This window comes from Polyodon spathula, chromosome 29, assembly GCF_017654505.1.
Source record: "Polyodon spathula isolate WHYD16114869_AA chromosome 29, ASM1765450v1, whole genome shotgun sequence".
Taxonomy (NCBI): domain Eukaryota; kingdom Metazoa; phylum Chordata; class Actinopteri; order Acipenseriformes; family Polyodontidae; genus Polyodon; species Polyodon spathula.
This window is the reverse complement of record NC_054562.1, coordinates 850,578-877,844: the sequence shown is the minus strand read 5'-3', so window position 1 is coordinate 877,844 and position 27,267 is coordinate 850,578. Positions and strand designations below refer to the sequence as shown.

The following is a 27,267-nucleotide window of genomic DNA, read 5'->3' as shown; positions in this document are numbered from 1 at the left end:
GGAATCAGAGAAACTTCAAAATGATATCCCTCCTCCTCCAGAGCCCGCTCCTTCTCCACCCTCGCCCCTCGCTGGTGGAACGACCTGACCCACGGATATCAGGACCGCTCAGTCCCCGACCACCTTCGGGCACCTCCTCAAGACACACCGGTTCAGACAGCATCTGTAAACCTCACACAGCTCTCCACTATACTGGACTATATGGCACCTAACTGTACCAGGACTTGCATTAGCTTGTACTTGTACTGAAATGCTCCATACCTCGCTGTATTCTACCACTGCTCTTAATTAGACCTACCTCGTGAATCTGGCAATTGATCTTACTCCTATAGTTAGCTGTACCCACGTGTTTTGCAATTGCTCTTATTTGAAATCATTCTCATCCATTCATCGCAGTCCCATATGGGCGAGAATGACCTGAAATATTATTATTAGTATTTATAATAATAATAATAATAATAATAAATAATAATAATAATAATAATAATAATAATAATAATCAGTGAAGGATTCTGCAGGTCTGTCTGGGTTTGTGTTGGCCTTTAGTGACAGAGCCAAATCTCCGGCTCTAATAAATAACAAACAGAACAACTAGACAAAACACACAAAACACTCAGTTATATTTCGTTATAATTGTTTATGAGCCATTCTGCAGACTTTCATCTCATAAGAATTGTTCTTCAAGCATGGACCGGATCTTCTGTTTCGATATCAAAAAGAAACTCATCACTATTATAACACATTGATTTAAAAAGAAAAAGGCATATAAATGATGGACATTGACAAAATGTTTTTGGTTTCTTTTTAGTGACTCGATCGTTCATCCTTGGAAACATATTAGCATGCTGTCTGTTCTATAACATATTTATTTACAAAACTGAAACATGTTTTACATTATATAGCTCTATAGCTTGATCAGAGACTTACAATCCAAATGAATTGCACTTGAATTCAATTATCTATCTATCTATCTATCTATCTATCTATCTATCTATCTGTCTATCTATCTGTCTATATCTATCTAGTCTTATTAATTAGTATATCTAATTAAGAGAAGAGAAAGGTATATATATATTTTTTCCTTTCTCTTTCTCTGTCTGACCCCTTGCAGATCAGGGCCCCCAGGTCCCTGCAAGACTTTGTGGCCCTCGAGTTCTCTGCAGAGGCCCGTTGGCAGGGGACGGAGACTCGCCCGCCCCTTCGAGACCTGGTGGGGTGGGATTTTGGGGCTGTGGGGTCTTCTATCAAAAACGAAATGCAACCTGGACTGGAATTACATTGTAACTGCAGTTTAATATCACTAGACTGGACTGGAATTACATTGTAACTGCAGTTTAATATCACTGGACTGGACTGGAATTACATTGTAACTGCAGTTTAATATCACTGGACTGGACTGGAATTACATTGTAACTGCAGTTTAATATCACTAGACTGGACTGGAATTACATTGTAACTGCAGTTTAATATCACTAGACTGGACTGGAATTACATTGTAACTGCAGTTTAATATCACTAGACTGGACTGGAATTACATTGTAACTGCAGTTTAATATCACTAGACTGGACTGGAATTACATTGTAACTGCAGTTTAATATCACTAGACTGGACTGGAATTACATTGTAACTGCAGTTTAATATCACTAGACTGGACTGGAATTACATTGTAACTGCAGTTTAATATCACTAGACTGGACTGGAATTACATTGTAACTGCAGTTTAATATCACTGGACTGGACTGGAATTACATTGTAACTGCAGTTTAATATCACTAGACTGGACTGGAATTACATTGTAACTGCAGTTTAATATCACTGGACTGGACTGGAATTACATTGTAACTGCAGTTTAATATCACTGGACTGGACTGGAATTACATTGTAACTGCAGTTTAATATCACTAGACTGGACTGGAATTACATTGTAACTGCAGTTTAATATCACTAGACTGGACTGGAATTACATTGTAACTGCAGTTTAATATCACTAGACTGGACTGGAATTACATTGTAACTGCAGTTTAATATCACTAGACTGGACTGGAATTACATTGTAACTGCAGTTTAATATCACTAGACTGGACTGGAATTACATTGTAACTGCAGTTTAATATCACTAGACTGGGCTGGAATTACATTGTAACTGCAGTTTAATATCACTAGACTGGACTGGAATTACATTGTAACTGCAGTTTAATATCACTGGACTGGACTGGAATTACATTGTAACTGCAGTTTAATATCACTGGACTGGACTGGAATTACATTGTAACTGCAGTTTAATATCACTAGACTGGACTGGAATTACATTGTAACTGCAGTTTAATATCACTAGACTGGGCTGGAATTACATTGTAACTGCAGTTTAATATCACTAGACTGGACTGGAATTAAATTGTAACTGCAGTTTAATATCACTAGACTGGACTGGAATTACATTGCAGGGACTGGAAATAAGACTCCTGCTGCACAGCAGTTTGATCCATTCCTGGGTTCACTAGGAGTTTAATAATAATCAGACTCCCGCTGCACAGCAGTGTGATCCAGTCCTGGTTTCACTAGGAGTTTAATAATAAAACACACCTGAGCTTGTTCCCTAGACACACTGGGGCTGATCAAGCTGGTCCTAAAACCTGGACTGGGTGACAATTTTTTTTTTTCATCCACCTATCTATATAGATAAAATGTAACAGCAATCGAACAAATTGTACAACAAACATGTAATTAAATTATATATATATATATATATGGCATGTACAGCCAAATTATTTTTTTTCAAAAAAAAAATAAAAGTTTTTCTGTTTCTGTGAAACCAAGTTGATAAACGACTCTCAGATTGTGAAAAATAACACGTTTATTTGGTTTTAGTTTTTTTTTAATGTGTCGATTGCAGGGCTGGAGAAAGAGGAACGAACAATTCTTTCTTGAAACTTGGTTTCTTGTGTTTTTGAGATATCTTTGTTTTAAATAGCTAAGCAGAATTGATAACTTCTTTGAACATATTGGTTAAATGTTTTTGATATGTTTTGTTAGTATATATAGAATAAGAGATATATATTATATATATACATATCATTTTTAAGTCATGTAATATAAAAATTCGAACAAGTGACGAAACCTTTACTAAAGTTTTTATATAATTGTATGATAGATAAAATCTCGTATACATCAAAAATTTTTTACCTTTTCATAAAATATAATATATCTATGATACGAGTCGATGTATCAGTCCCCGTAACGAGTCTGTATCCCAGGTTTACTTACGTGAAATTAAGAAGAGAGAGAGAGAGAGAGGAGAGAGAGAGAGAGAGAGAGAGAGAGAGAGAGAGAGAGAGAGAGAGAGAATGATGAATAATTATTTGTGTGCTTTGATTCACTAGACTCACGCAGTTCTATACAACTTATTCAATCGATCAATCAATCTTTATTTTATAGAGCACCTTTCATAGTGGAGCACCAGCACACAGCGCTTTACAAGATGCAGTAAATACAAGAAAACCCATAATACTACAAACATAGAGAAATGCATCATACATGAGATGCAGTAAAAACACACACAATGCATAATACAGTAAATACAGTGGAAAGAGCAGAATACAGGATAGCAGCATAATACATGAAATAGTGCATTAAATACAGTGGAAAGAGTAGAATACAGGATAGCAGCATAATACATGAAATAGTGCATTAAATACAGTGGAAAGAGCAGAATACAGGATAGCAGCATAATACATGAAATAGTGCATTAAATACAGTGGAAAGAGCAGAATACATGATAGCAGCATAATACATGAAATAGTGCATTAAATACAGTGGAAAGAGCAGAATACATGATAGCAGCATAATACATGAAATAGTGCATTAAATACAGTGGAAAGAGCAGAATACAGGATAGCAGCAGAATACATGAAATAGTGCATTAAATACAGTGGAAAGAGCAGAATACATGATAGCAGCATAATACATGAAATAGTGCATTAAATACAGTGGAAAGAGCAGAATACAGGATAGCAGCATAATACATGAAATAGTGCATTAAATACAGTGGAAAGAGCAGAATACAGGATAGCAGCATAATACATGAAATAGTGCATTAAATACAGTGGAAAGAGCAGAATACAGGATAGCAGCATAATACATGAAATAGTGCATTAAATACAGTGGAAAGAGCAGAATACAGGATAGCAGCATAATACATGAAATAGTGCATTAAATACAGTGGAAAGAGCAGAATACAGGATAGCAGCATAATACATGAAATAGTGCATTAAATACAGTGGAAAGAGCAGAATACAGGATAGCAGCATAATACATGAAATAGTGCATTAAATACAGTGGAAAGAGCAGAATACAGGATAGCAGCATAATACATGAAATAGTGCATTAAATACAGTGGAAAGAGCAGAATACAGGATAGCAGCATAATACATGAAATAGTGCATTAAATACAGTGGAAAGAGCAGAATACATGATAGCAGCATAATACATGAAATAGTGCATTAAATACAGTGGAAAGAGCAGAATACATGATAGCAGCATAATACATGAAATAGTGCATTAAATACAGTGGAAAGAGCAGAATACAGGATAGCAGCAGAATACATGAAATAGTGCATTAAATACAGTGGAAAGAGCAGAATACAGGATAGCAGCAGAATACATGAAATAGTGCATTAAATACAGTGGAAAGAGCAGAATACATGATAGCAGCATAATACATGAAATAGTGCATTAAATACAGTGGAAAGAGCAGAATACATGATAGCAGCATAATACATGAAATAGTGCATTAAATACAGTGGAAAGAGCAGAATACAGGATAGCAGCATAATACATGAAATAGTGCATTAAATACAGTGGAAAGAGCAGAATACAGGATAGCAGCAGAATACATGAAATAGTGCATTAAATACAGTGGAAAGAGCAGAATACAGGATAGCAGCAGAATACATGAAATAGTGCATTAAATACAGTGGAAAGAGCAGAATACAGGATAGCAGCATAATACATGAAATAGTGCATTAAATACAGTGGAAAGAGCAGAATACATGATAGCAGCATAATACATGAAATAGTGCATTAAATACAGTGGAAAGAGCAGAATACATGATAGCAGCATAATACATGAAATAGTGCATTAAATACAGTGGAAAGAGCAGAATACAGGATAGCAGCATAATACATGAAATAGTGCATTAAATACAGTGGAAAGAGCAGAATACATGATAGCAGCATAATACATGAAATAGTGCATTAAATACAGTGGAAAGAGCAGAATACATGATAGCAGCATAATACATGAAATAGTGCATTAAATACAGTGGAAAGAGCAGAATACAGGATAGCAGCAGAATACATGAAATAGTGCATTAAATACAGTGGAAAGAGCAGAATACAGGATAGCAGCAGAATACATGAAATAGTGCATTAAATACAGTGGAAAGAGCAGAATACAGGATAGCAGCATAATACATGAAATAGTGCATTAAATACAGTGGAAAGAGCAGAATACAGGATAGCAGCAGAATACATGAAATAGTGCATTAAATACAGTGGAAAGAGCAGAATACATGATAGCAGCATAATACATGAAATAGTGCATTAAATACAGTGGAAAGAGCAGAATACAGGATAGCAGCAGAATACATGAAATAGTGCATTAAATACAGTGGAAAGAGCAGAATACAGGATAGCAGCATAATACATGAAATAGTGCATTAAATACAGTGGAAAGAGCAGAATACAGGATAGCAGCATAATACATGAAATAGTGCATTAAATACAGTGGAAAGAGCAGAATACAGGATAGCAGCATAATACATGAAATAGTGCATTAAATACAGTGGAAAGAGCAGAATACAGGATAGCAGCAGAATACATGAAATAGTGCATTAAATACAGTGGAAAGAGCAGAATACAGGATAGCAGCATAATACATGAAATAGTGCATTAAATACAGTGGAAAGAGCAGAATACAGGATAGCAGCATAATACATGAAATAGTGCATTAAATACAGTGGAAAGAGCAGAATACAGGATAGCAGCATAATACATGAAATAGTGCATTAAATACAGTGGAAAGAGCAGAATACAGGATAGCAGCATAATACATGAAATAGTGCATTAAATACAGTGGAAAGAGCAGAATACAGGATAGCAGCAGAATACATGAAATAGTGCATTAAATACAGTGGAAAGAGCAGAATACAGGATAGCAGCAGAATACATGAAATAGTGCATTAAATACAGTGGAAAGAGCAGAATACATGATAGCAGCATAATACATGAAATAGTGCATTAAATACAGTGGAAAGAGCAGAATACAGGATAGCAGCATAATACATGAAATAGTGCATTAAATACAGTGGAAAGAGCAGAATACATGATAGCAGCATAATACATGAAATAGTGCATTAAATACAGTGGAAAGAGCAGAATACAGGATAGCAGCATAATACATGAAATAGTGTAATAAATACAGTGGAAAGAGCAGAATACATGATAGCAGCATAATACATGAAATAGTGCATTAAATACAGTGGAAAGAGCAGAATACATGATAGCAGCATAATACATGAAATAGTGCATTAAATACAGTGGAAAGAGCAGAATACATGATAGCAGCATAATACATGAAATAGTGCATTAAATACAGTGGAAAGAGCAGAATACAGGATAGCAGCAGAATACATGAAATAGTGCATTAAATACAGTGGAAAGAGCAGAATACATGAAATAGTGCATTAAATACAGTGGAAAGAGCAGAATACAGGATAGCAGCAGAATACATGAAATAGTGCATTAAATACAGTGGAAAGAGCAGAATACATGATAGCAGCATAATACATGAAATAGTGCATTAAATACAGTGGAAAGAGCAGAATACAGGATAGCAGCATAATACATGAAATAGTGCATTAAATACAGTGGAAAGAGCAGAATACAGGATAGCAGCATAGTAGCAATACATGAAATAGTGCATTAAATACAGTGGAAACAGCAGAATACAGGATAGCAGCAGAATACATGAAATAGTGCATTAAATACAGTGGAAAGAGCAGAATACAGGATAGCAGCATAATACATGAAATAGTGCATTAAATACAGTGGAAAGAGCAGAATACATGATAGCAGCATAATACATGAAATAGTGCATTAAATACAGTGGAAAGAGCAGAATACAGGATAGCAGCAGAATACATGAAATAGTCAGCATTAAATACAGTGGGAAAGAGCAGTGGAATCAGGATACAGCAGCAATCAGTAATTAAAGATATATATAAGATATATATATATAGATATATATATATATATATATATATATAGCAGATATATATGATAGCAGCATAGCATATAATTATTTATTTAGTGCATTTTTAATGTTTTTGTGTCTGTGTGAAATACCTGACAAACGTTACTTCGGGTGTGAGAAACAACGCTTTATTTTTTTTTAAATGTGTTGAATGGAGGGCTGGGGAAAGAGGAACAAACCCGAGAGAGATAACGGGTTTGGTTTTCAGCGCTTCGACAGATTTCGAGATCGTGTAACATTTTCTAAGGAACTTGAACTCTTCAACCGTTCAAGAGCTGAAAACGATTGAACAAAAAGATTTTAATTACGCGAATGTGGCAGTTAAACGAAGGGTTTGGTTCAGTTATTCAGTTGCAATGAAAACCCGCAGGTACAAGGGGGGGGCGGGGGTACCCTGAAACCGGAGTGGGGAACCCCCTGCCTTACAGTGTGAGAAACAAGACCCATTGAAAAATGCATCTGGAAATATATGAACATGCTGTCTGTTCTATAACATATTCATTTACAAAACTTAACTGTATTTTACATTATATAGCATGCCTATCATCGTCTTATGTACTTAGAATGTTAGGTATGGCACTTAACGTAACACTATAGTGCATATCTATCTATCTATATATCTTAATATATATATATATATATCTATCTGTCTATCTATCTCTCTGCCTAATTCGCTAAACCAGAAATATATATAAAACACGAGATATATTTTGGTATGACTAATCATAATTATGAGCCCATATAACTATATATAATGCTAATAAAATATATATATATATATATATATATATATATATATATATATATATATTTTATATATATATATTTATTTTAAATAAAGTGTAATGTAAAAAATCTGTAAACCAACCTGACAGTGAAACCAACCTGACAAACGTTACTTCGGGTGTGAGAAACAACGCTTTATTTTTTTTTAAATGTGTTGAATGGAGGGCTGGGGAAAGAGGAACAAACCCGAGAGAGATAACGGGTTTGGTTTTCAGCGCTTCGACAGATTTCGAGATCGTGTAACATTTTCTAAGGAACTTGAACTCTTCAACCGTTCAAGAGCTGAAAACGATTGAACAAAAAGATTTTAATTACGCGAATGTGGCAGTTCGACGAAGGGTTTGGTTCAGTTATTCAGTTGCAATGAAAACCCGCAGGTACAAGGGGGGGGCGGGGGTACCCTGAAACCGGAGTGGGGAACCCCCTGCCTTACAGTGTGAGAAACAAGACCCATTGAAAAATGCATCTGGAAATATATGAACATGCTGTCTGTTCTATAACATATTCATTTACAAAACTTAACTGTATTTTACATTATATAGCTCTATAGCTTGACTTACAATCCAAATGAATTGCACTTGAATTCAATTATCTATCTATCTATCTATCTATCTATCTATCTATCTATCTATATATCTATGATAGATAACAGATAGATAGATAGGACCTATAAGCGATAAACAGACATAGATAGACATATAGATAGATCCGAATAATTAATCATATATTACCAGATAGCTATAGATCTATCTTATTAAATATATATATAATATATATATATATATATATATATATATATATATATATATATATATATATATATATATATATATAGTCTGTCTTTCTCTCTCTCTCTCTCTCTCTCTCTCTCTCTCTCTCTCTCTCTATATATATATATATATATATATATATATGCATGTGTGTGTGTGTATATTTATTTACTAGCTGAAGTACAGCTACTAAATAAGATTCAGTATTTCAATATTTCAATATTTCATGCATGACAAATGAAGAAGTGGCAGGCTGGTGGGTTCCTATAAGTTTCCTATCTAGGGGTGTCGCACAATGCGCTCCGAACCCTTTCTCTTTTTAAAACTTCTTATTATCATTATTTATTTATTTATTTTGTTGGTACTTCTTTAATTTTAGAATGTTTGTTGTTTTTATTTATTTATATATATTTTTTTGGTTTGGTGTGTTTTTAAATTGAGAGACACGGCTACTGCACTGACCAATGCAAATATTCTATGCTAAAAATTAGAACTAAACTAATAAATAAATAAATACATATAGAAATTAATACATTAATAAATATCGAAATACATAAATAACGGTCTGCATTTAATTATTTGTTCCTATATGCATTTATTGATTGATTAATTAATAAATTAGTTCATGCATTTATTCTTAAGTTTGGCATAGAATATCGTCCCATACCGTGTTAGGTAGAGATCCCCCCAGCACCCCCCAAAAAAAGGGGGACAGGGGGCAAGGGCATGGTTTCAACCGCGGGACCGCCCCATTTTCACTTCCATACTCACTAAAAATACTGAATGTTATTCTCTGTCTCTCTTTGTCTCTCTCCTCTCTCTTTGTCTCTCTCTCCTCTCTCTGTGCGCTTTTTAAAACTGAAAATAAATTTTAAAAAAAAATAACGTGTTCTTAATGGACTTTACTCACAGAAGCAAATATTTCTACTATACGTTTAATCGACTCTTATCTGAGTGAACTTTATACCAGCTCTCATCTGTAACGTGATATTTTATAATGTGGTATTTTGCAAGTCGCCTTGAATAAGTCCGTGTGCTAAGAAATTAATAATAATAATAATAATAATAATAATAATAATAATAATAATAATAATAATAATAATAATAATTAGAGTTGCAAGCAACTTTCAAGTAGTTGTTGTGAAATGTAAGAGCGTTGGTTGTTAGATCAAACGCTATCATCACAAATCATTCTGGACACAGCTGACACTGTGTGGGTTATTGGCGCCGGGGTCCGGCTACAAGGTTCGGGTCTGGCTTCGGTGAACGGGTGTGTCTCATAACATTCGGTTACGTGAATAAGAGTCAATTAAAATGTCAATTAAACACGCCTTGAGAACACACGTTACCGAAACTGTCAAGCGATTCTGATCACCTGCCTTTCTGACTGTGTCTAGATATACATGGATATGCGCGGCTCTGTGGCGCAATGGATAGCGCATTGGACTTCTAGTCAAGCACTGAGAGGTGATTCAAAGGTTGTGGGTTCGAGTCCCACCAGAGTCGACTTTTCTGTTGTGTTTTAAACAAACTGTAATTGCATATGAGAAGCGGTTGGATGCCGCTAGCAGCAGCCTGGTACCGGACATCTTTGCAGCTCAGCGCGTATCAATGCTTCAGACCCGTTTAAAGCCTTTATATTTTTTCGCCCTTATATTTTTTTTTCACTTTTATCCTCAGAACCACGTTGGTAAACTTCAGCAAAACTTGATACGAAACCTAGTGTGCGTGTGCGTGTGCGTGTGCGTGTGCGTGTGTGTGTGTGCGTGTGCGTGTGTGCGTGTGTGCGTGTGCGTGTGCGTGTGTGCGTGTGCGTGTGTGTGTGTGCGTGTGCGTGTGTGCGTGTGCGTGTGCGTGTGCGTGTGCGTGTGCGTGTGCGTGTGTGTGTGTGTGTGTGCCGAACTGAACAGACCAACGAAAAGAGTCCAGTAGCTTCACCGTTAGCCAATCATCTTAACTCGAGTCTCCTGTCAAGTGGGGGGGGGGGGGGGGGGGGGGGTGGCGTTGAAATCACAGGTCGAATGATTGACAACACCAGGGTGCAAAGAAAACTCAACAGCCAATGGGGAGAGTTAGCAATGTGAGAAGGCGGGTCCTGTTTCATCTGCGATGACGTAGCAGCCAATAGGAATTCGCACGCTGAGATCCAATCCGATATTTATTGATTGATTAATTGATTGATTGATTGAGTTATAGATTTGAGAAAATACTTGCTCAGCTCATATGAGGGGGAGGGGGAGGGGGAGGGCCAATCAGAGCGCAGTACGGGTTCGATTGTGACGCTCCCACCCTCTTTGTGACGTCGTGGAAGCTTTAGCGAATGAGAATTCCAGAACCCACCAGCAACGCGTTTCCGAGTTCTTGTGCAACGTGTATATGTGTCCGTCCCGGGCCCTTCATCACGATTTATTCATTTCATTAAACAAACAAACAACAAATAAATCAAAGAAGAAGAGGAGACCCAGCTTGGTTCGCGCTCCTCCCGACTCGGAACCGAACCGCATTCGGATCTGTGAGTGGACGACTGATTCTGCAGATTATTTTGAAGGGGGGCTGTGCCCCCTATGGAGGGGGGGAAGTGGGCTTGCTTGTGCAAGACAAGAGGGCTGGTGAATTATTTTGCAGCTTCGGTTTGGAAATCAGCCCCGAATAGCCATTAAAAACACCGGCACCTACTGTCCAAATACAGCGTGCTAGCGGCAGGGTGACATTAACGAGCTGAACAGAGAAAACAGCACGCCGTCGACACTGTCATCAACATCCTTAATATTAATATAAGCGAGAAGAAGAATAATAATAATAAACATAATGTACACACGATAGGCGGATTGCCAGCACGTTTAATTAACCAGCAGTCCACGAATTGACAACAACTGCATGTCACTAACTTATTATTATTAATAATAATAATAATAATAATAATAATAATAATAATAATAATAATAATAATAAGAGTCTTATGAATAATTCCCTACCCAGGTCTTTGAGTCAGGTGGTGTAAGAGATATTATAAGCGCAGATCGGGTTGCAAACACAAAACACAACAAGAAACGCGAAGCAGGGCTGCTGTTTCACCCTCCAGGTCTCTCTGTTTGTGTGTTTATCGTTTTAATCTTTAAATTAAAGCGATAGAGGAGAGAAATACTCGAGATTCATTACATAGAAAGGGGGTGTTGCTGCAAGGCCGGCATTTTGCACGATCGTTTTTAAGTCTTGTTTAATAACCAGACTGCAAATATCCCCCCACGCTTAGGATCGCAAGATATTAAAGTTACTTTAAAAAAAAAAAAAAAATACAAATAACGCCGAAATTTTAATAGAAAAATTTGCAAAATAAAAAAAGGGGGTTGATTTTAGCTTTGGCCCTGCGACACCGATCAGATGCTATGATTACAAAACCAAAGTTTGAGTAACTTATTTAAACGACTGACTAATAGTTTAGGTTAATAGATAATAATAATAATAATAATAATAATAATAATAATAATAATAATAATAACTACTATTACGCTGTTTTTTTTATTTCGACAAAAAAAAAAAGTTTCGCAAAGCGGTTGGGCCTTGAAGTTCGAAGTTTTGGTTTTGTGGCTGAGCCAATAAAGCGGAAAATTTAAAATAAAATAATCTTTCTTATGTCTAATCAAGATTACTTAAAGGTTAATTTTGCTGTCTTTAAGTTTGGCCCGACATAAATTTTTTGTTTATTATTTCAAAAAACAAATAAGCAAGTTTATTATATTAATAATATTATTATACAATAATATTATTTATTTAATGCTAAATAAATCTACGTAACCTCGTGGGCTGTCTGCATTCCCTTACAGCTATAATATTGTAATTATTACTTCATCACTCTGTCCTGTATAATAATAATAATAATAATAATAACAACACTGTCTAGGAAGATAGCAGAGGGGTCGCTGTGTTTTTGACACGCGTTGTTCTTCTTGAAAGCCGGACCCGGGACGGTCCCGTGTCAGTTCCCTGCGAGAAAGTGGAATAATCACGTTCGTGGGGACTGGGTCTGACGAGAAGGTAAAAACGGACCGGAGCTTGCTGTGGACATGGCCGAACCCAAGACGACGAGCCCGACCCCGGGAGACATGTACAAAGGCTGGCTCTTCAAATGGACCAACTACATCAAGGGTTACCAGCGGCGCTGGTTCGTGTTGAGCAACGGGCTCCTGTCATATTACAGGTAAGATGAGTTTAGATCCGTTAAAAAGGAGCTGACCCTCAATGAGGGGATGTATTGGAAGCAGAGTGTGTGTGTTTTTGTCGGGTTTTTTTTTTCTTCCCTTGGCCTCTGGTCAGGGCGGGTTGTAAATGACTGGTGGGGTCTCTGCGTCCCTCCAACCCTCGTGTTGTGTTTCGCTGATTGTGCACAGCACAGCGGGCAAATTATAGGATTATTATTATTATTATTATTACAATAACATGCAAATTCTGTATAGATATAAAATACAGCATGTGTGTGTCTGTCTCTCTCTGTCTGTGTTTGTGTGTGTCTGTGTCTGACTCTGTGTGCGTTTGTCTGTCTGTCGCTGCCTGTCTGTGTTTGTGTGTGTATATCTGTGTCTGTCTGTGTGCCTGTTTGTCTCTCTCTCTGTGTGTGTGTCTGTCTGTGTCTGTGTGCCTGTTTGTCTGTCTCTCTGATTTGCAGGACCCAGGCAGAAATGGGGCACACGTGTCGAGGAACGATAAACCTGGCCACGGCGAACATCACAGTGGAGGACTCCTGCAACTTCGTCATCTCCAATGGGGGCGCCCAGACCTACCACCTGAAAGCCAGCTCCGAGGTGGAGCGGCAGCGCTGGATCACAGCCCTGGAGCTCGCCAAGGCGAAGGCAGTCAAGATGCAGGCTGAGTCAGGTACCTGCACGGGGAGGGGGGGGGAGTCGCACAGTCAGGGGAGCGCAGGGGTCTCCGAGGGTCTCCCCTGGTAAAGGCACGGCCGCGTGGTGTGCAGGGGGCGAGTCACACAGTCAGGGGAGCGCGGGATAGCGCAGGGGTCCCTGCGGGTCTCCCCTGGTAAAGGCACGGCCGCGTGGTGTGCAGGGGGCAAGTCACACAGTCAGGGGAGCGCGGGATAGCGCAGGGGTCCCTGCGGGTCTCCCCTGGTAAAGGCACGGCTGCGTGGTGTGCAGGGTGAGTCGCACAGTCAGGGGAGCGCAGGGGTCCCCGAGGGTCTCCCCTGGTAAAGGCACGGCCCTCCAGGAGGCACTGATAGCTCGCTGACATCCGCTCTGGCGTTCCTTTCCATCCGTCAGGCACCTCGCATAAAGAAAGCATCACGGATCAGTTCCGAACTCCCTCTCTCTCCCCCCTCCTCTGCAGATGACTCTGGCGACGAGGCTCCCGTCTCCTCCCAGGGGGACAAGTCGGAGTTTCAGTCCATGCTGCGGACGCTCACCTGCAAGGTGGAGGACCTGAGCACCTGCCACGACCTGATCGGGAAGCATGGCGCCGCCCTGCAGCGCTCCCTGAGCGAGCTGGAGAGCCTGAAGCTGCCCCCGGAGAGCGGGGACAAGATCAGGCAGGTCAACGAGAGAGCCACGCTGTTCCGGATCACCTCCAACGCCATGATCAACGTGAGGCTTGCGATCGACCGGCTCTGTCAACGCGGTCCGGTTTTTATTTTTATTTTTTTTATCGCGTGCCGGGTTTTGAGGAGGCTGGAAGACTCAGCTCTTGCACAGCTGCAGGGTTTGAGTTAGCCTGTCTGGGTTTTAGGAGCAGCTTGAAATCTGCAGCTGTTTTTTTTTTTTTTTAAGAGATGCAGAACAAAGTCAAAGGTCTAGGGGGGGGTCTGCCAGAACCGGGGTTGGGAATCGCTGTTCTAGAAAACATGCAAAGACCTCTCGGTTCTGTTCAGTGACATCTCGTTTTCTCTCCTCTCCCCCTCTCTACCCTCTCCTCTCCCCCCACTCTGTCCTGCTCTCTCTCCTCTCCTGCTCTCCTCCACTCTGTCCTGCTCTCTCTCCTTTCTGTCCCCCGCTCTCCTCCTCTCTGTCCCTCTCTCTCTCCCTCTCTCTCTCTCTCCCCAGGCGTGCCGGGACTTCCTGTCTCTGGCTCAGACTCACAGTAAGAAGTGGCAGAAGTCGTTCCAGTATGAGAGGGAGCAGCGGATTCGACTGGAGGAGACGCTGGAGCAGCTGGCCAAGCAGCACAACAACCTGGAGAGGGCATTCCGGGGAGCCACTGTGCTGCCTGCAAGCAGCCCTGGCAGCGCCAGCTCCTCCAAGGGTGAGGGGTGGATCCCTCTCTCTCCTCTCTGTCTGTCTGTCTGTGTCTCTCTCTCTCTCCCTCTTTGTCTCTCTCCCTCTCTGTGTGTGTGTCTCTCTCTGTCTGTGTGTCTTTTCTCTATCTGTGTGTGTGTGTGTGTGTCTGCCTTCTCTGTGTGTCTCTGTCTCTTCTCTATCTCTGTGTGCATGTGTGTGCGTCTGCTTCTGTCTCTTGCTCGCTATCACTGATCAGTCGATTGATTGATTCATTGATTGGCTTGTGTTGCAGGGAGCGGTGGCGGGCATGGCAAAGGAGATTTGAGTGACGATGATGAGAACGAGTTCTTTGACGCGATCGAGGATGCTCCCGAATTCATCACAGTGCCGGCAGACCCCAAATACCACAAGTGAGTCAAACAATCTGTATTAATAACTGCAGCCCTGGCCAAAACCTTAGCATCAGCATCACCCTGTAGAGTGAACTCCCTTAGCTTCATAGAGTCCAGTGAAAGATGCTGAATAAATTAAATCCGACTCCTATTGCACAGCAGTGTCACCCAGTCCAGGTTTTACTACCAGCTTAATCAGCCCTCAGTGTGTCTAGGGAACAAGCTCAGGTGTGTCTTATTATTAAACTCCTAGTGAAAGCAGGACTGGATCACACTGCTGTGCAGCGGGAGTCTGATTATTAAACGCCTAGTGAAACCAGGACTGGATCACACTGCTGTGCAGCGGGAGTCTGATTCCTAGCCCTGTATGTAACACAGTATAAAGCGATTTCCTTTTGTCTGTTTGCCAGGCGCACCGGCAGCAATGTCAGCGGCATCAGTAGCGAAATGGGGCTGGAAGATCATGTGAGTAAATTGGCTTCTGATTTTACCAGAACACTGCGACTCTACAGCTTTATGATGGGTCTCTCATTAACCAGTGCAGTTACTAGCAGTGTCCCTCCCTTTACAGGCGCGCTGACCATCTTTAAAATCCATTCTCTCGCCTCTTATTAGCTTTATTAACAGGATCACTGGCCCCTCCCTTTACAGGAGCGCTGACCATCTTTAAAATCCATTCTCTCACCTCTTATTAGCTTTATTAACAGGATCACTGGCCCCTCCCTTTACAGGAGCGCTGACCATCTTTAGAATCCATTCTCTCCTCTTATGTTTCGTTGTTTTGCTGTGTTTTGTTTTTCTTCATCTCTGATTTCTGATTGGCTCTCAGCTGCGTGAGGAGCAGCAGCAGCAGCAGGCGGCGGCCAATCAGGAGTCAGCGTCGAAGGAACTCGTCCCGAGGAAGAAACGGCGCACGCGAATCCCGGACAAGCCCAACTACAGCCTGAACCTGTGGAGCATCATGAAGAACTGCATCGGGAAAGAGCTGTCCAAGATTCCCATGCCCGTGAGTACACAGCACCGCGATCGCGTCTTTCAGGACAGGCTGCTGCCCGAATGCCACACAGAGACTGGGGGGGGGGGGGGGGGGTCAACTCTGCATCATCCACAGTCGCTTCCAATAGGACCTCGTTTGTTTGGGTCTCATGGGGGGGGGGGGGGACTTGCTCAGGGTCTCTCACACACACACTCAGGGGCTGCTGCAGAGTCGCTTCCAATAGGACCTCGTTTGTTTGGCGTCTCATGCGAAGGACGCAGCACAAGGAGGTTCAGTGACTTGCTCAGGGTCTCTCACACACACACAGTGAGTCAGGGGCTGCTGCAGAGTCTCTTCCAATAGGACCTCGTTTGTTTGGCGTCTCATGCGAAGGACGGAGCACAAGGAGGTTCAGTGACTTGCTCAGGGTCTCTCACACACACACAGTGAGTCAGGGGCTGCTGCAGAGTCTCTTCCAATAGGACCTCGTTTGCTTGGCATCTCATGCGAAGGACGGCGCACAAGGAGGTTCAGTGACTCGCTCAGGGTCTCTCACACACACACAGAGAGTCAGTGTGAGCCGGGTGAACCTCCTGGTATCCACACCCCTTTTCTTTTACCGCTGGCCCAGCCAGCCTCCTGTGGATAAGTGATTTCTTGCTTTGCACAGAGAACTGCAGCTACAGCCAAAAGCATTGAACCGGCTTATAGAATGAACTCCCTCAGCTTCACTCTGAACTGTGTTTCGTGATGCGAGACTTTCTCCCGCAGCAGCATCGTTTACCCCGCCTGTCCTTGTTTTTCAAGCTTTTCAAATCCAGTCCCAAATAGATTTCTAACTCCAGCCCTGAATTTCTCAATAATAAATGCACTCTGTTCTCTCCTCTCCACCTCCCCTCGTCTCCTCTCCTCTCTTCATCCCCTCCACCTCCCCTCCCTCTGCAGGTCAATTTCAACGAACCCATCTCCATGCTGCAACGCCTCACTGAAGACCTGGAGTACTCAGAGCTCCTGGACCGGGCTGCCAAGTGCGAGAGCTCCCTGGAGCAGCTGTGCTACGTTGCTGCCTTCACTGTCTCCTCGTACTCCACCACTGTCTTCCGCACAGGCAAACCCTTCAACCCCCTGCTGGGAGAGACCTTCGAGCTGGACCGCCTGGAGGAGAGCGGCTACCGGTCCCTGTGCGAGCAGGTGAGCCGTCGTACTGGGAGCACTGGTGTGTTTTTTCCTATGTCTGTGTGGAGGTGCTATTAGATTCTTGCCGTAGATTTGTGCAACACGGGCTAGATTAGAACTGAAGTCAGTGGATTTTGTATCTAGCTCTTAACCCTTTGAGGTCCATTTTGTTCTGGGCTTGTCGGGCGCGTCGGGTCCAATTTATTTTCACAAGCGCCGTTTTAAAATATTTTCAGAGTAAAACGGGTTTAAAAGGCACTGAATCGCAAAAGGACACTCAGCACTGCGTCTCCAGCCAAGCCCCACCCCTTGTTCGCTGTTCACACACCTCTTTATAGACGTGCGCACTGATCAATCCTCTCCTGATCACTCGTTTTATCACCAAACTCCTCAATAACGTGATCCCAGTCATTATTTTATTACTGTAACATCTCAGAACGCTCTGCAGAGGTCTGTGATATTCTCTGAGCGCTGGATGCAGAAGCAGCCGTCTCCTTTGTTATGTTCGTGTTATCTCTGTGGTGCAGGGGGGCGGCTATCAGATACGCCCCTTTTTTCGGCTCCTATCAGTTTCACTTGGCCACTGAAAGGTTCTCTCTGTTTTTCTGGAGAAAAAACGACTAGAGACCTGTGCTTGACATCTTTTTGATGTCAGACTGGAAAGGGAACATTGTAATTTTAACAAATTGACACAGCGCTGCTGTCTGTCTGTTTATCTGTTTGTCTGTCTATCTATATCTCTCTATCAATCTATCTGTCTGTCTATCTATATCTTTCTGCCTATCTGTGTCTGTCTGTCTGTATCTATCTGTCTGTCTACCTCTATGTCCACCTGTCTATCTATCTATATCTATCTCTATCTGTCTATCTATCTATCTGTCTATCTCTATCTATCTAATGAAATGTCTTGGTTTTTTGCACACAGTGTAGAAACGTTGTTTTGCGTTTTTCTCATTTCCAGGTCAGCCACCACCCGCCCGCGGCCGCCCACCACGCGGAGTCGAAGCGAGGCTGGACCCTGCGGCAGGAGATAGCCATCGCCAGCAAGTTCCGTGGGAAATACCTGTCAATCATGCCGCTGGGTGAGTCGATGACGTCGTCGCACGCTGGACCTGGAGAAGCGCTCGTCCGGTTTGCGATGAAACTGGACAAAGACCTTCTGTAGCTCGCAAGATATTGAGGGGATCGCAATCTGTGTTTGTGTGTGTGGAGTCTTTCTGTCTGTCTGTCTGCAACTTTAATGAAGCTAAACTCTTTTCAGAATGTAGTAAACTAACACAGACACCAAGAAGAAGGGATTATGTTGCCTGTTTTTTTTTTTTTTTTTTTTTTATGGGGGTACAGTCACGCTGTCGGAGGCTACAAGGGGAACTCGAATGTCTAGTTGCATAACTAAGTAAAATCAAACCCTGATATTGCACATGTAATTTAATAGCAGTATAATATTATATAAAGTTTCTATGTGTGTGTGTCAGTTGATTTGTATGTTTTAACACTGAGTTAGCTGGAAGGCAGAATCTGTGCAAGGTTGGATTTTTAATACACTTATCATTGGAGTCTGTCTGAATTTCTTCTCGTAATTTCCATTCTCTCTCTCTCTCTCTCTCTCAGGTACCATACACTGCCTGTTTGCAAACAGCGGCAACCATTACACCTGGAAAAAAGTGACCACCACAGTCCACAACATCATAGTGGGCAAGCTGTGGATAGACCAGGTGAAACGATTCGCAACTAAAAACCAAACCTCACCCAACTTGTCCTTCACCTCATTGACAGTGTTCTGGCGGGTGGTTGTACAGCTGTGGCTAACAGTTTGATAGAATGAACTCCCTCGGCTTCATAGAGTCCAGTGAAAGCTGCTGAATAATGTTCCCTTGTTAACAAATTGAATTGCACCCCCTCTATATAGAATGAACTCCCTCAGCTTCATAGAGTCCAGTGAAAGCTGCTGAATAATGTTCCCTTGTTAACATATTGAATTGCACCCCCTCTATATAGAATGAACTCCCTCAGCTTCATAGAGTCCAGTGAAAGCTGCTGAATAATGTTCCCTTGTTAACATATTGAATTGCACCCCCTCTATATAGAATGAACTCCCTCAGCTTCATAGAGTCCAGTGAAAGCTGCTGAATAATGTTCCCTTGTTAACATATTGAATTGCACCCCCTCTATATAGAATGAACTCCCTCAGCTTCATAGAGTCCAGTGAAAGCTGCTGAATAATGTTCCCTTGTTAACATATTGAATTGCACCCCCTCTATATAGAATGAACTCCCTCAGCTTCATAGAGTCCAGTGAAAGCTGCTGAATAATGTTCCCTTGTTAACATATTGAATTGCACCCCCTCTATATAGAATGAACTCCCTCAGCTTCATAGAGTCCAGTGAAAGCTGCTGAATAATGTTCCCTTGTTAACATATTGAATTGCACCCCCTCTATATAGAATGAACTCCCTCAGCTTCATAGAGTCCAGTGAAAGCTGCTGAATAATGTTCCCTTGTTATCATATTGAATTCCACACTTGGCGCTTTTGTATCTATAAAATAAAAAGGCTGTTCTATAAATGTTATTTTTAATGAGTTATTTTTTCTCTCCCTCTCCCTCCCTCCAGTCTGGAGAAATTGATATCGTCAACCATAATACTGGGGATAAGTGCCACTTGAAATTCGCTCCTTACAGCTACTTCTCAAGAGACGTAGCCAGAAAGGTAAGAAATAAATCAAACTCTGATTATTTTACAGAATGTACTTTATTGTTAATGAGTCGTTTTGCAGAGGCTTTTATCCAAAGCGACTCGCAGAGACTAGGGGGGGTGAACTCTGCATCATCATCGTCATCAGCAGAGTCTCTTCCAATAGGACCTCCTTTGCTTGACATCTCGTCCGAAGGACGGAGCACAAGGAGGTTCAGTGACTTGCTCAGGGTCTCTCACACACACACAGAGAGTCAGGGGCTGCTGCAGAGTCTCTTCCAATAGGACCTCGTTTGTTTGGCGTCTCATCTGAAGGACGGAGCACAAGGAGGGTCAGTGACTTGCTCAGGGTCTCTCACACACACACAGTGAGTCAGGGGCTGCTGCAGAGTCTCTTCCAATAGGACCTCGTTTGTTTGGCGTCTCGTCCGAAGGACGGAGCACAAGGAGGTTCAGTGACTTGCTCAGGGTCTCTCACACACACACAGTGAGTCAGGGGCTGCTGCAGAGTCTCTTCCAATAGGACCTCGTTTGTTTGGCGTCTCATGCGAAGGACGGAGCACAAGGAGGTTCAGTGACTCGCTCAGGGTCTCTCACACACACACAGTGAGTCAGGGGCTGAGCTGGGATTAATAATAATTAGTAATAATGATATTATTTATTTCCCAGATCCCTGCTTTCTCCCAGGCGCACAGGTGTCACAGGGCAGCACAGACAGGGTTACAATGCAAGCTTCATATTTAAACACAGTGCAGTTTACAGTAAGCGCTGATAATAACAACACTGTTAGAATCCAATATGAACCAGGAGGCCGTGTATAATAACAACACTGCTAGAATACAATATGAACCAGGAGGCCGTGTATAATAACAACACTGCTAGAATACAATATGAACCAGGAGGCCGTGTATAATAACAACACTGCTAGAATACAATATGAACCAGGAGGCCGTGTATAATAACAACACTGCTAGAATACAATATGAACCAGGAGGCCGTGTATAATAACAACACTGCTAGAATACAATATGAACTAGGATGCTGTGTATAATAATAACACTGCTAGAATCCAATATGAACTAGGATGCTGTGTATAATAATAACACTGCTAGAATACAATATGAACTAGGATGCTGTGTATAATAATAACACTGCTAGAATACAATATGAACTAGGATGCTGTGTATAATAATAACACTGCTAGAATACAATATGAACTAGGATGCTGTGTATAATAATAACACTGCTAGAATACAATATGAACTAGGATGCTGTGTATAATAATAACACTGCTAGAATACAATATGAACTAGGATGCTGTGTATAATAATAACACTGCTAGAATACAATATGAACTAGGATGCTGTGTATAATAATAACACTGCTAGAATACAATATGAACTAGGATGCTGTGTATAATAATAACACTGCTAGAATACAATATGAACTAGGATGCTGTGTATAATAATAACACTGCTAGAATCCAATATGAACTAGGATGCTGTGTATAATAATAACACTGCTAGAATCCAGTATGAACTAGGAGGCTGCAAGTTAGCATCACAGCGAGTTATATCTACAGTGACAGATCAGCAGTGCAATAGTGCTGGATAGCGCGTCAGCTGAGGATCCAGTGACAAGGCGCTGAGGTCAGGCGAGTCCAGCACAGACCAGCAGGGGGCGATCAAGAGATCCACCAGCGCAGTCTGAACAGGGGGGTGTTGAGGAGGTGGGGCGGTCCTGAACCCGGGTTCTTCCCTGTCTCTCAGGTGACGGGAGTGGTGACGGACTCCAGCGGGAAAGCTCACTTCATCCTGTCAGGGACCTGGGATGAAAAGATGGATTTTTCCCGGGTCATGCAGAGCACCAGGGGCGAGAACGGGGCGGAGGGCAGGCAGAAGACTGTCTACCAGACCCTGAGAGCCAAGGACCTGTGGAGGAGGAACCCGCTGCCGTGAGTCTCTCTCTCTCTGTGTGTGTGTGTCTCTACAGCTGTGGCCAAACTTTTTGCATCTCCCTATAGAATGAACTCCCTCAGCTTCATAGAGTCCAGTGAAAGCTGCTGAATAATGTTCCCTTGTTAACATATTGAATTGCACCCCCTCTATATAGAATGAACTCCCTCAGCTTCATAGAGTCCAGTGAAAGCTGCTGAATAATGTTCCCTTGTTATCATATTGAATTGCACCCCCTCTATATAGAATGAACTCCCTCAGCTTCATAGAGTCCAGTGAAAGCTGCTGAATAATGTTCCCTTGTTATCATATTGAATTGCACCCCCTCTATATAGAATGAACTCCCTCAGCTTCATAGAGTCCAGTGAAAGCTGCTGAATAATGTTCCCTTGTTAACATATTGAATTGCACCCCCTCTATATAGAATGAACTCCCTCAGCTTCATAGAGTCCAGTGAAAGCTGCTGAATAATGTTCCCTTGTTATCATATAGAATTCCACACCAGCGCTTTGTAGCTTTGCCAGATACATAACAGAAAATCTAACATGAAATACTACCTTGCTACTATTATGGCTTCCAGTACAGACTGAATTATTTATTTTTTTGGCGAAGGGAGAACGCTGAGAACATGTACTATTTCTCCAACCTGGCGCTGTCACTCAACGAGGAAGAGGAGGGCGTGGCTCCAACTGACAGCAGGCTCCGCCCAGACCAGCGCTTGATGGAGAACGGCCGCTGGGACGAGGCCAACTCGGAGAAGCAGCGCCTGGAGGAGAAGCAGCGAGCTGTGAGGCGCAAGAGGGAGTCCGAGGCCGTCAAACCAGAGGAAGATGGTGAGCCTGCAGTTGCCACACCCCGCCACGGGGGGGGGGGGGGGGGGGGGGGGGGGGGGGGGGGGGGGGGGGGCGCTGAGCTGTGTGGTTTCTTTGTTTTTTTTTTTTTTATTTATTAACCAACTAATATTGAAAATAGCTTGAAAAATTTTTCGGATACGTGACGATCGCTATTTTTTATTGATTTAATTGATTTGCTTATTGGATCCGACTCTATGTAAGGTCTAAACTATATAAGACTAGAAAGATTCAACGGCAGACGTTTCCACTAGCAGTCTTTCTCAGCGTCTTCAGTGTAAATTCAGTGGCAAACATTTCCACTAGAAGTCTTTCTCGGATGTGTTTTTAACTAACCTCCTTGTTTCATGTCGCCATGAGTCTTTCTCGCTCCCTTCCCCCCAAATCAAAGTGCTGCGTTCTCGTTTTCTGTTCTCCGTGTGTGTCTGTTTTATTTTTTGTTTGATTTCTTTTTAGCTGACCCTAAGGATTCTCCCCCTGACTCTCCAATAAAAAGCAAGTAACTCGCTCTCCCTCTCTCTTTCACCGCCCCCCTCCCTCCACACGGTCCTGATGGGTCATTCCACGGCAGGTTTCGCAGATAACGAAATACATAAATAAATACTTATGGATCTGTGTAGATGGTGGAAGCTGGCTGGTCCAGCGTTTAAAGAAAAGGGGTCTTGATACCAGGAGGTTCAAATCACCCGGCTCACACTGACTCTCTGTGTGTGTGTGAGAGACCCTGAGCGAGTCACTGAACCTCCTTGTGCTCCGTCCTTCGGATGAGACGCCAAACAAACGAGGTCCTATTGGAAGAAACTCTGCAGCAGCCCCTGACTCACTGTGTGTGTGTGAGAGACCCTGAGTGAGTCACTGAACCTCCTTGTGCTCCGTCCTTCGGACGAGACGCCAAACAAACAAGGTCCTATTGGAAGAGACTCTGCAGTAGCAGCAGTTGTTGATGATGCAGAGTTCACCCCCCCTGGTCTCTGCGAGTCGCTCTGGGTAAATTTGTCTGATGAATAACTACATATAATAATTAGAAACAGAGACCAGTAGTGGAATGGCTTTCCAGGACCGTGATTGGCCACTCAAATCCACCCCCTGTGCCCCTCCCCTCTTCACATTCCACCCCCCTGGTGTGTGCTTCTATATCACTGTCCAAGTATAGCAACCTTGAATCAATGCGTGTTTTTGTGTTTCAGCCAATAGAGAAATCGCCTTAAACCTGTTCAGCTCTGAATTATTTTTGGGTTGAAATTTTTTGTTTTGTGATCAAAAAAAAAAAAAAAAAAAAAAAAAAAAAAACACAAATAAATAAATTAAAATATATTTTGGAATGCAAGTTGACAGCTGTGGCCAACAGTTTTGCATCAGCTAGAATTTCAGGATTGAGACATTAGTTTTAAATCGTTATTCAGCAGCTTTCACTGGACTCTATGAAGCTGAGGGAGTTCATTCTATATAGAGGGGGTGCAATTCAATATGATAACAAGGGAACATTATTCAGCAGCTTTCACTGGACTCTATGAAGCTGAGGGAGTTCATTCTATATAGAGGGGGTGCAATTCAATATGTTAACAAGGGAACATTATTCAGCAGCTTTCACTGGACTCTATGAAGCTGAGGGAGTTCATTCTATATAGAGGGGGTGCAATTCAATATGTTAACAAGGGAACATTATTCAGCAGCTTTCACTGGACTCTATGAAGCTGAGGGAGTTCATTCTATATAGAGGGGTGCAATTCAATATGTTAACAAGGGAACATTATTCAGCAGCTTTCACTGGACTCTATGAAGCTGAGGGAGTTCATTCTATATAGAGGGGGTGCAATTCAATATGTTAACAAGGGAACATTATTCAGCAGCTTTCACTGGACTCTATGAAGCTGAGGGAGTTCATTCTATATAGAGGGGTGCAATTCAATAGGTTAACAAGGGAACATTATTCAGCAGCTTTCACTGGACTCTATGAAGCTGAGGGAGTTCATTCTATATAGAGGGGGTGGAATTCAATATGTTAACAAAGGAACATTATTCAGCAGCTTTCATTGCTCTATGAAGCTGAGGGAGTTAATTTCTACAGGGTGATGATGCAAAATTTTTTTGGCCAGAGCTGTACCTGAGGGACCAAAGAAATTCCAACAGGGTGTTGAAATCCCGCCAGGACTGAAAGGGTTACAGGCGCCGCACGTCCTTCATCACCTCTGCAGTGTGTCTGCGAGTAACTGGGCTGTGAAGAATGTCTTTCAGTAGAGGAGGCAGCTGGTGATTGGTTAATGAGTGGAAAGAAGGCGGGAAGGGGGCGTGGCCAGTGTGTGTTTGTCTTTCTGTCTCTGAAATGCAGACCTTTCTGTAAATGCAAAGTCGTTTTCAGGTTTCGTGGTTTACTGTGCCCTCTGCGTGGTATGATGTGCCTGTTCATTCTGAGCTCTTTGGAAAACCAATATTAATATTAATTAAACATACAGACTCTGAACTGGGAAACTGGGCAAACCTGACTTTATTAGGACTCCTAATGCTGCAGTCACTCAAACACTGTGTTTATTATTATTATTATGATTGTTTTGCTCGGTCTGTGTTGCTTTGAGTTAGGACTACAGCTCCCAGCATGCGTCTGCACCCGCGGCAATGGCGGGGGATGCTGGGAGCTGTAGTTCTTTAACTGCAATGAGCTGGGCTGGGCTGTATTACATTGTTTTTGTTCAGTCTGTGTTGCTTTGACTGAGTTCAGGAGCTGGTCTTCAGTTCTAGCTGCGCTGCCGTAGTTATTGTGTTGTGAATTGGTCCAGCCCTGGCTAGGACTACAGCTCCCAGCATGCCTTTGCACCCGTGGTAATGGTGAGGGATGCTGGGAGCTGTAGTTCTAGCTGCACTGCCACAGACGCGTGTAATACAGGCTGGGTCAGTCAGTGTCTTTATAGAAGTGAGATCCAGCACCATCTAGTGGCACTTTTTGAATCTGGCGTTTCCCGCGGTGTGTTTTGCAGTACGCCAGCTGCACACTAGGTGGTGCTAGATCTCGGTGATCATGCGTAGAACGTAGTATTGGATCCTAGCCTTAAATCTGTTGGTTACAGACATCATAACGTGTTACAGAGGGCGCACAGAAACTGTTTTATTTGTAGAAATTATTTTTCGTCACTAATGTCTGTTTTTTTTTTTTTTTTTTTTTTTTTTTTTTTTTAAATCAGGGCACACGTGGACACCTACAAGGCACTGTGGTTCGAGAGGAAAGAGGACCCCGTCACGAGAGAGATCACAAATGTCTACCGCGGGGGCTACTGGGAAGCCAAAGAGAGTCAGGACTGGTCAGCCTGCCCTGATGTGTTCAGCACCTCATAGAAACTTTCTGGAGAGAGAGAGAGGGGAGGGAGGGAGAGAGAGAAAGAGAGAGAGAGAGAGAGAGAGAGAGAGAGAGAGAGAGAGAGAGAGAGAGAGGGGACAGTGCTGCACAGAATTATCTGAAGGGGTGGGAGAGAGGTAGTTATTACTGAAAATATCCACTTTACTGGCCCTACTCAACACAGTTCTACACTACAAAATAAAAATTCTTAGGCACTAATATATATAAAATATATCTAAATGTTTTTTTCCCAGCGAAACGCTGCGAAGGAGAGTTTGATGGCAGGATTACTGAGAATTTACCATCTCCCCGGGAATTTCATTGAATCTCAACTATGGTGTTTTGTCCCTCTTCTTTTTAACATTTACAAGAAAAAAAATAACAAAATCTATCAGAAAAGTAAGAGTTCTGTTCTCGCAAGCTGGAAGAAGCGCTGCCCATCTTTAAAATCCATTCTCTCACCTCTTATTAGCTTTATTAACAGGATCACTGCCCCCTCCCTTTACAGGAGCGCTGCCCATCTTTAAAATCCATTCTCTCACCTCTTATTAGCTTTATTAACAGGATCACTGCCCCCTCCCTTTACAGGAGCGCTGACCATCTTTAAAATCCATTCTCTCACCTCTTATTAGCTTTATTAACAGGATCGCTGGCCCATCCCTTTTAAATGTGCAAAGTCCTAATGTATCTAGCACCAATAAGAGGCAAGAGAATGGATTTTAGAGATGGTCAGCGCTACTTTTAAAGGGGAGGACCAGTGATATTTTGACTAGTGCTAATAAAAGCGATCTCCCCATTCGTGGATTA

General features: G+C 42.0%; 1 protein-coding gene and 1 non-coding gene across 3 annotated transcripts; both read left to right on the top strand.

Moving 5' to 3' along the window:
• The first annotated feature begins 10,284 nt into the window (after positions 1 to 10,284).
• trnar-ucu lies at positions 10,285 to 10,375 on the top strand. The gene is given in 2 exon segments: positions 10,285 to 10,321; positions 10,340 to 10,375. It is a non-coding gene; the product is annotated as a tRNA-Arg (tRNA).
• Positions 10,376 to 11,224: 849 nt separating this feature from the next.
• LOC121302498 (oxysterol binding protein) lies at positions 11,225 to 26,966 on the top strand. Of its 2 annotated transcripts, XM_041232511.1 has the most exons (16): positions 11,225 to 11,381; positions 12,824 to 13,067; positions 13,533 to 13,741; positions 14,207 to 14,460; positions 14,917 to 15,115; positions 15,383 to 15,500; positions 15,893 to 15,947; positions 16,312 to 16,488; positions 17,404 to 17,649; positions 18,596 to 18,716; positions 19,246 to 19,349; positions 20,246 to 20,341; positions 22,096 to 22,280; positions 22,894 to 23,114; positions 23,589 to 23,629; positions 26,310 to 26,494. In XM_041232511.1, the coding sequence occupies exons 2-16, from the start codon at positions 12,934 to 12,936 to the stop codon at positions 26,457 to 26,459; spliced, it is 2,310 nt and encodes a 769-aa protein (XP_041088445.1). In that variant the 5' UTR covers positions 11,225 to 11,381; positions 12,824 to 12,933; the 3' UTR covers positions 26,460 to 26,494. The 2 variants fall into 2 exon arrangements, with proteins under 2 accessions (XP_041088445.1, XP_041088443.1); XM_041232509.1 differs by lacking the exon at positions 23,589 to 23,629 and having other exon boundaries at positions 26,309 to 26,966.
• The last annotated feature ends 301 nt before the right edge of the window (positions 26,967 to 27,267 follow it).

Coding starts and splice junctions, on each gene's coding strand:
- LOC121302498 (XM_041232509.1), top strand. CDS start 12,934: ATGGCCGAACCCAAGACGACGAGCCCGACCCCGGGAGACATGTACAAA. Junction 19,350..20,245: donor GCAAGCTGTGGATAGACCAG/GTGAAACGATTC, acceptor CCCTCCCTCCAG/TCTGGAGAAATTGATATCGT. Junction 22,281..22,893: donor TGGAGGAGGAACCCGCTGCC/GTGAGTCTCTCT, acceptor TTTTTGGCGAAG/GGAGAACGCTGAGAACATGT.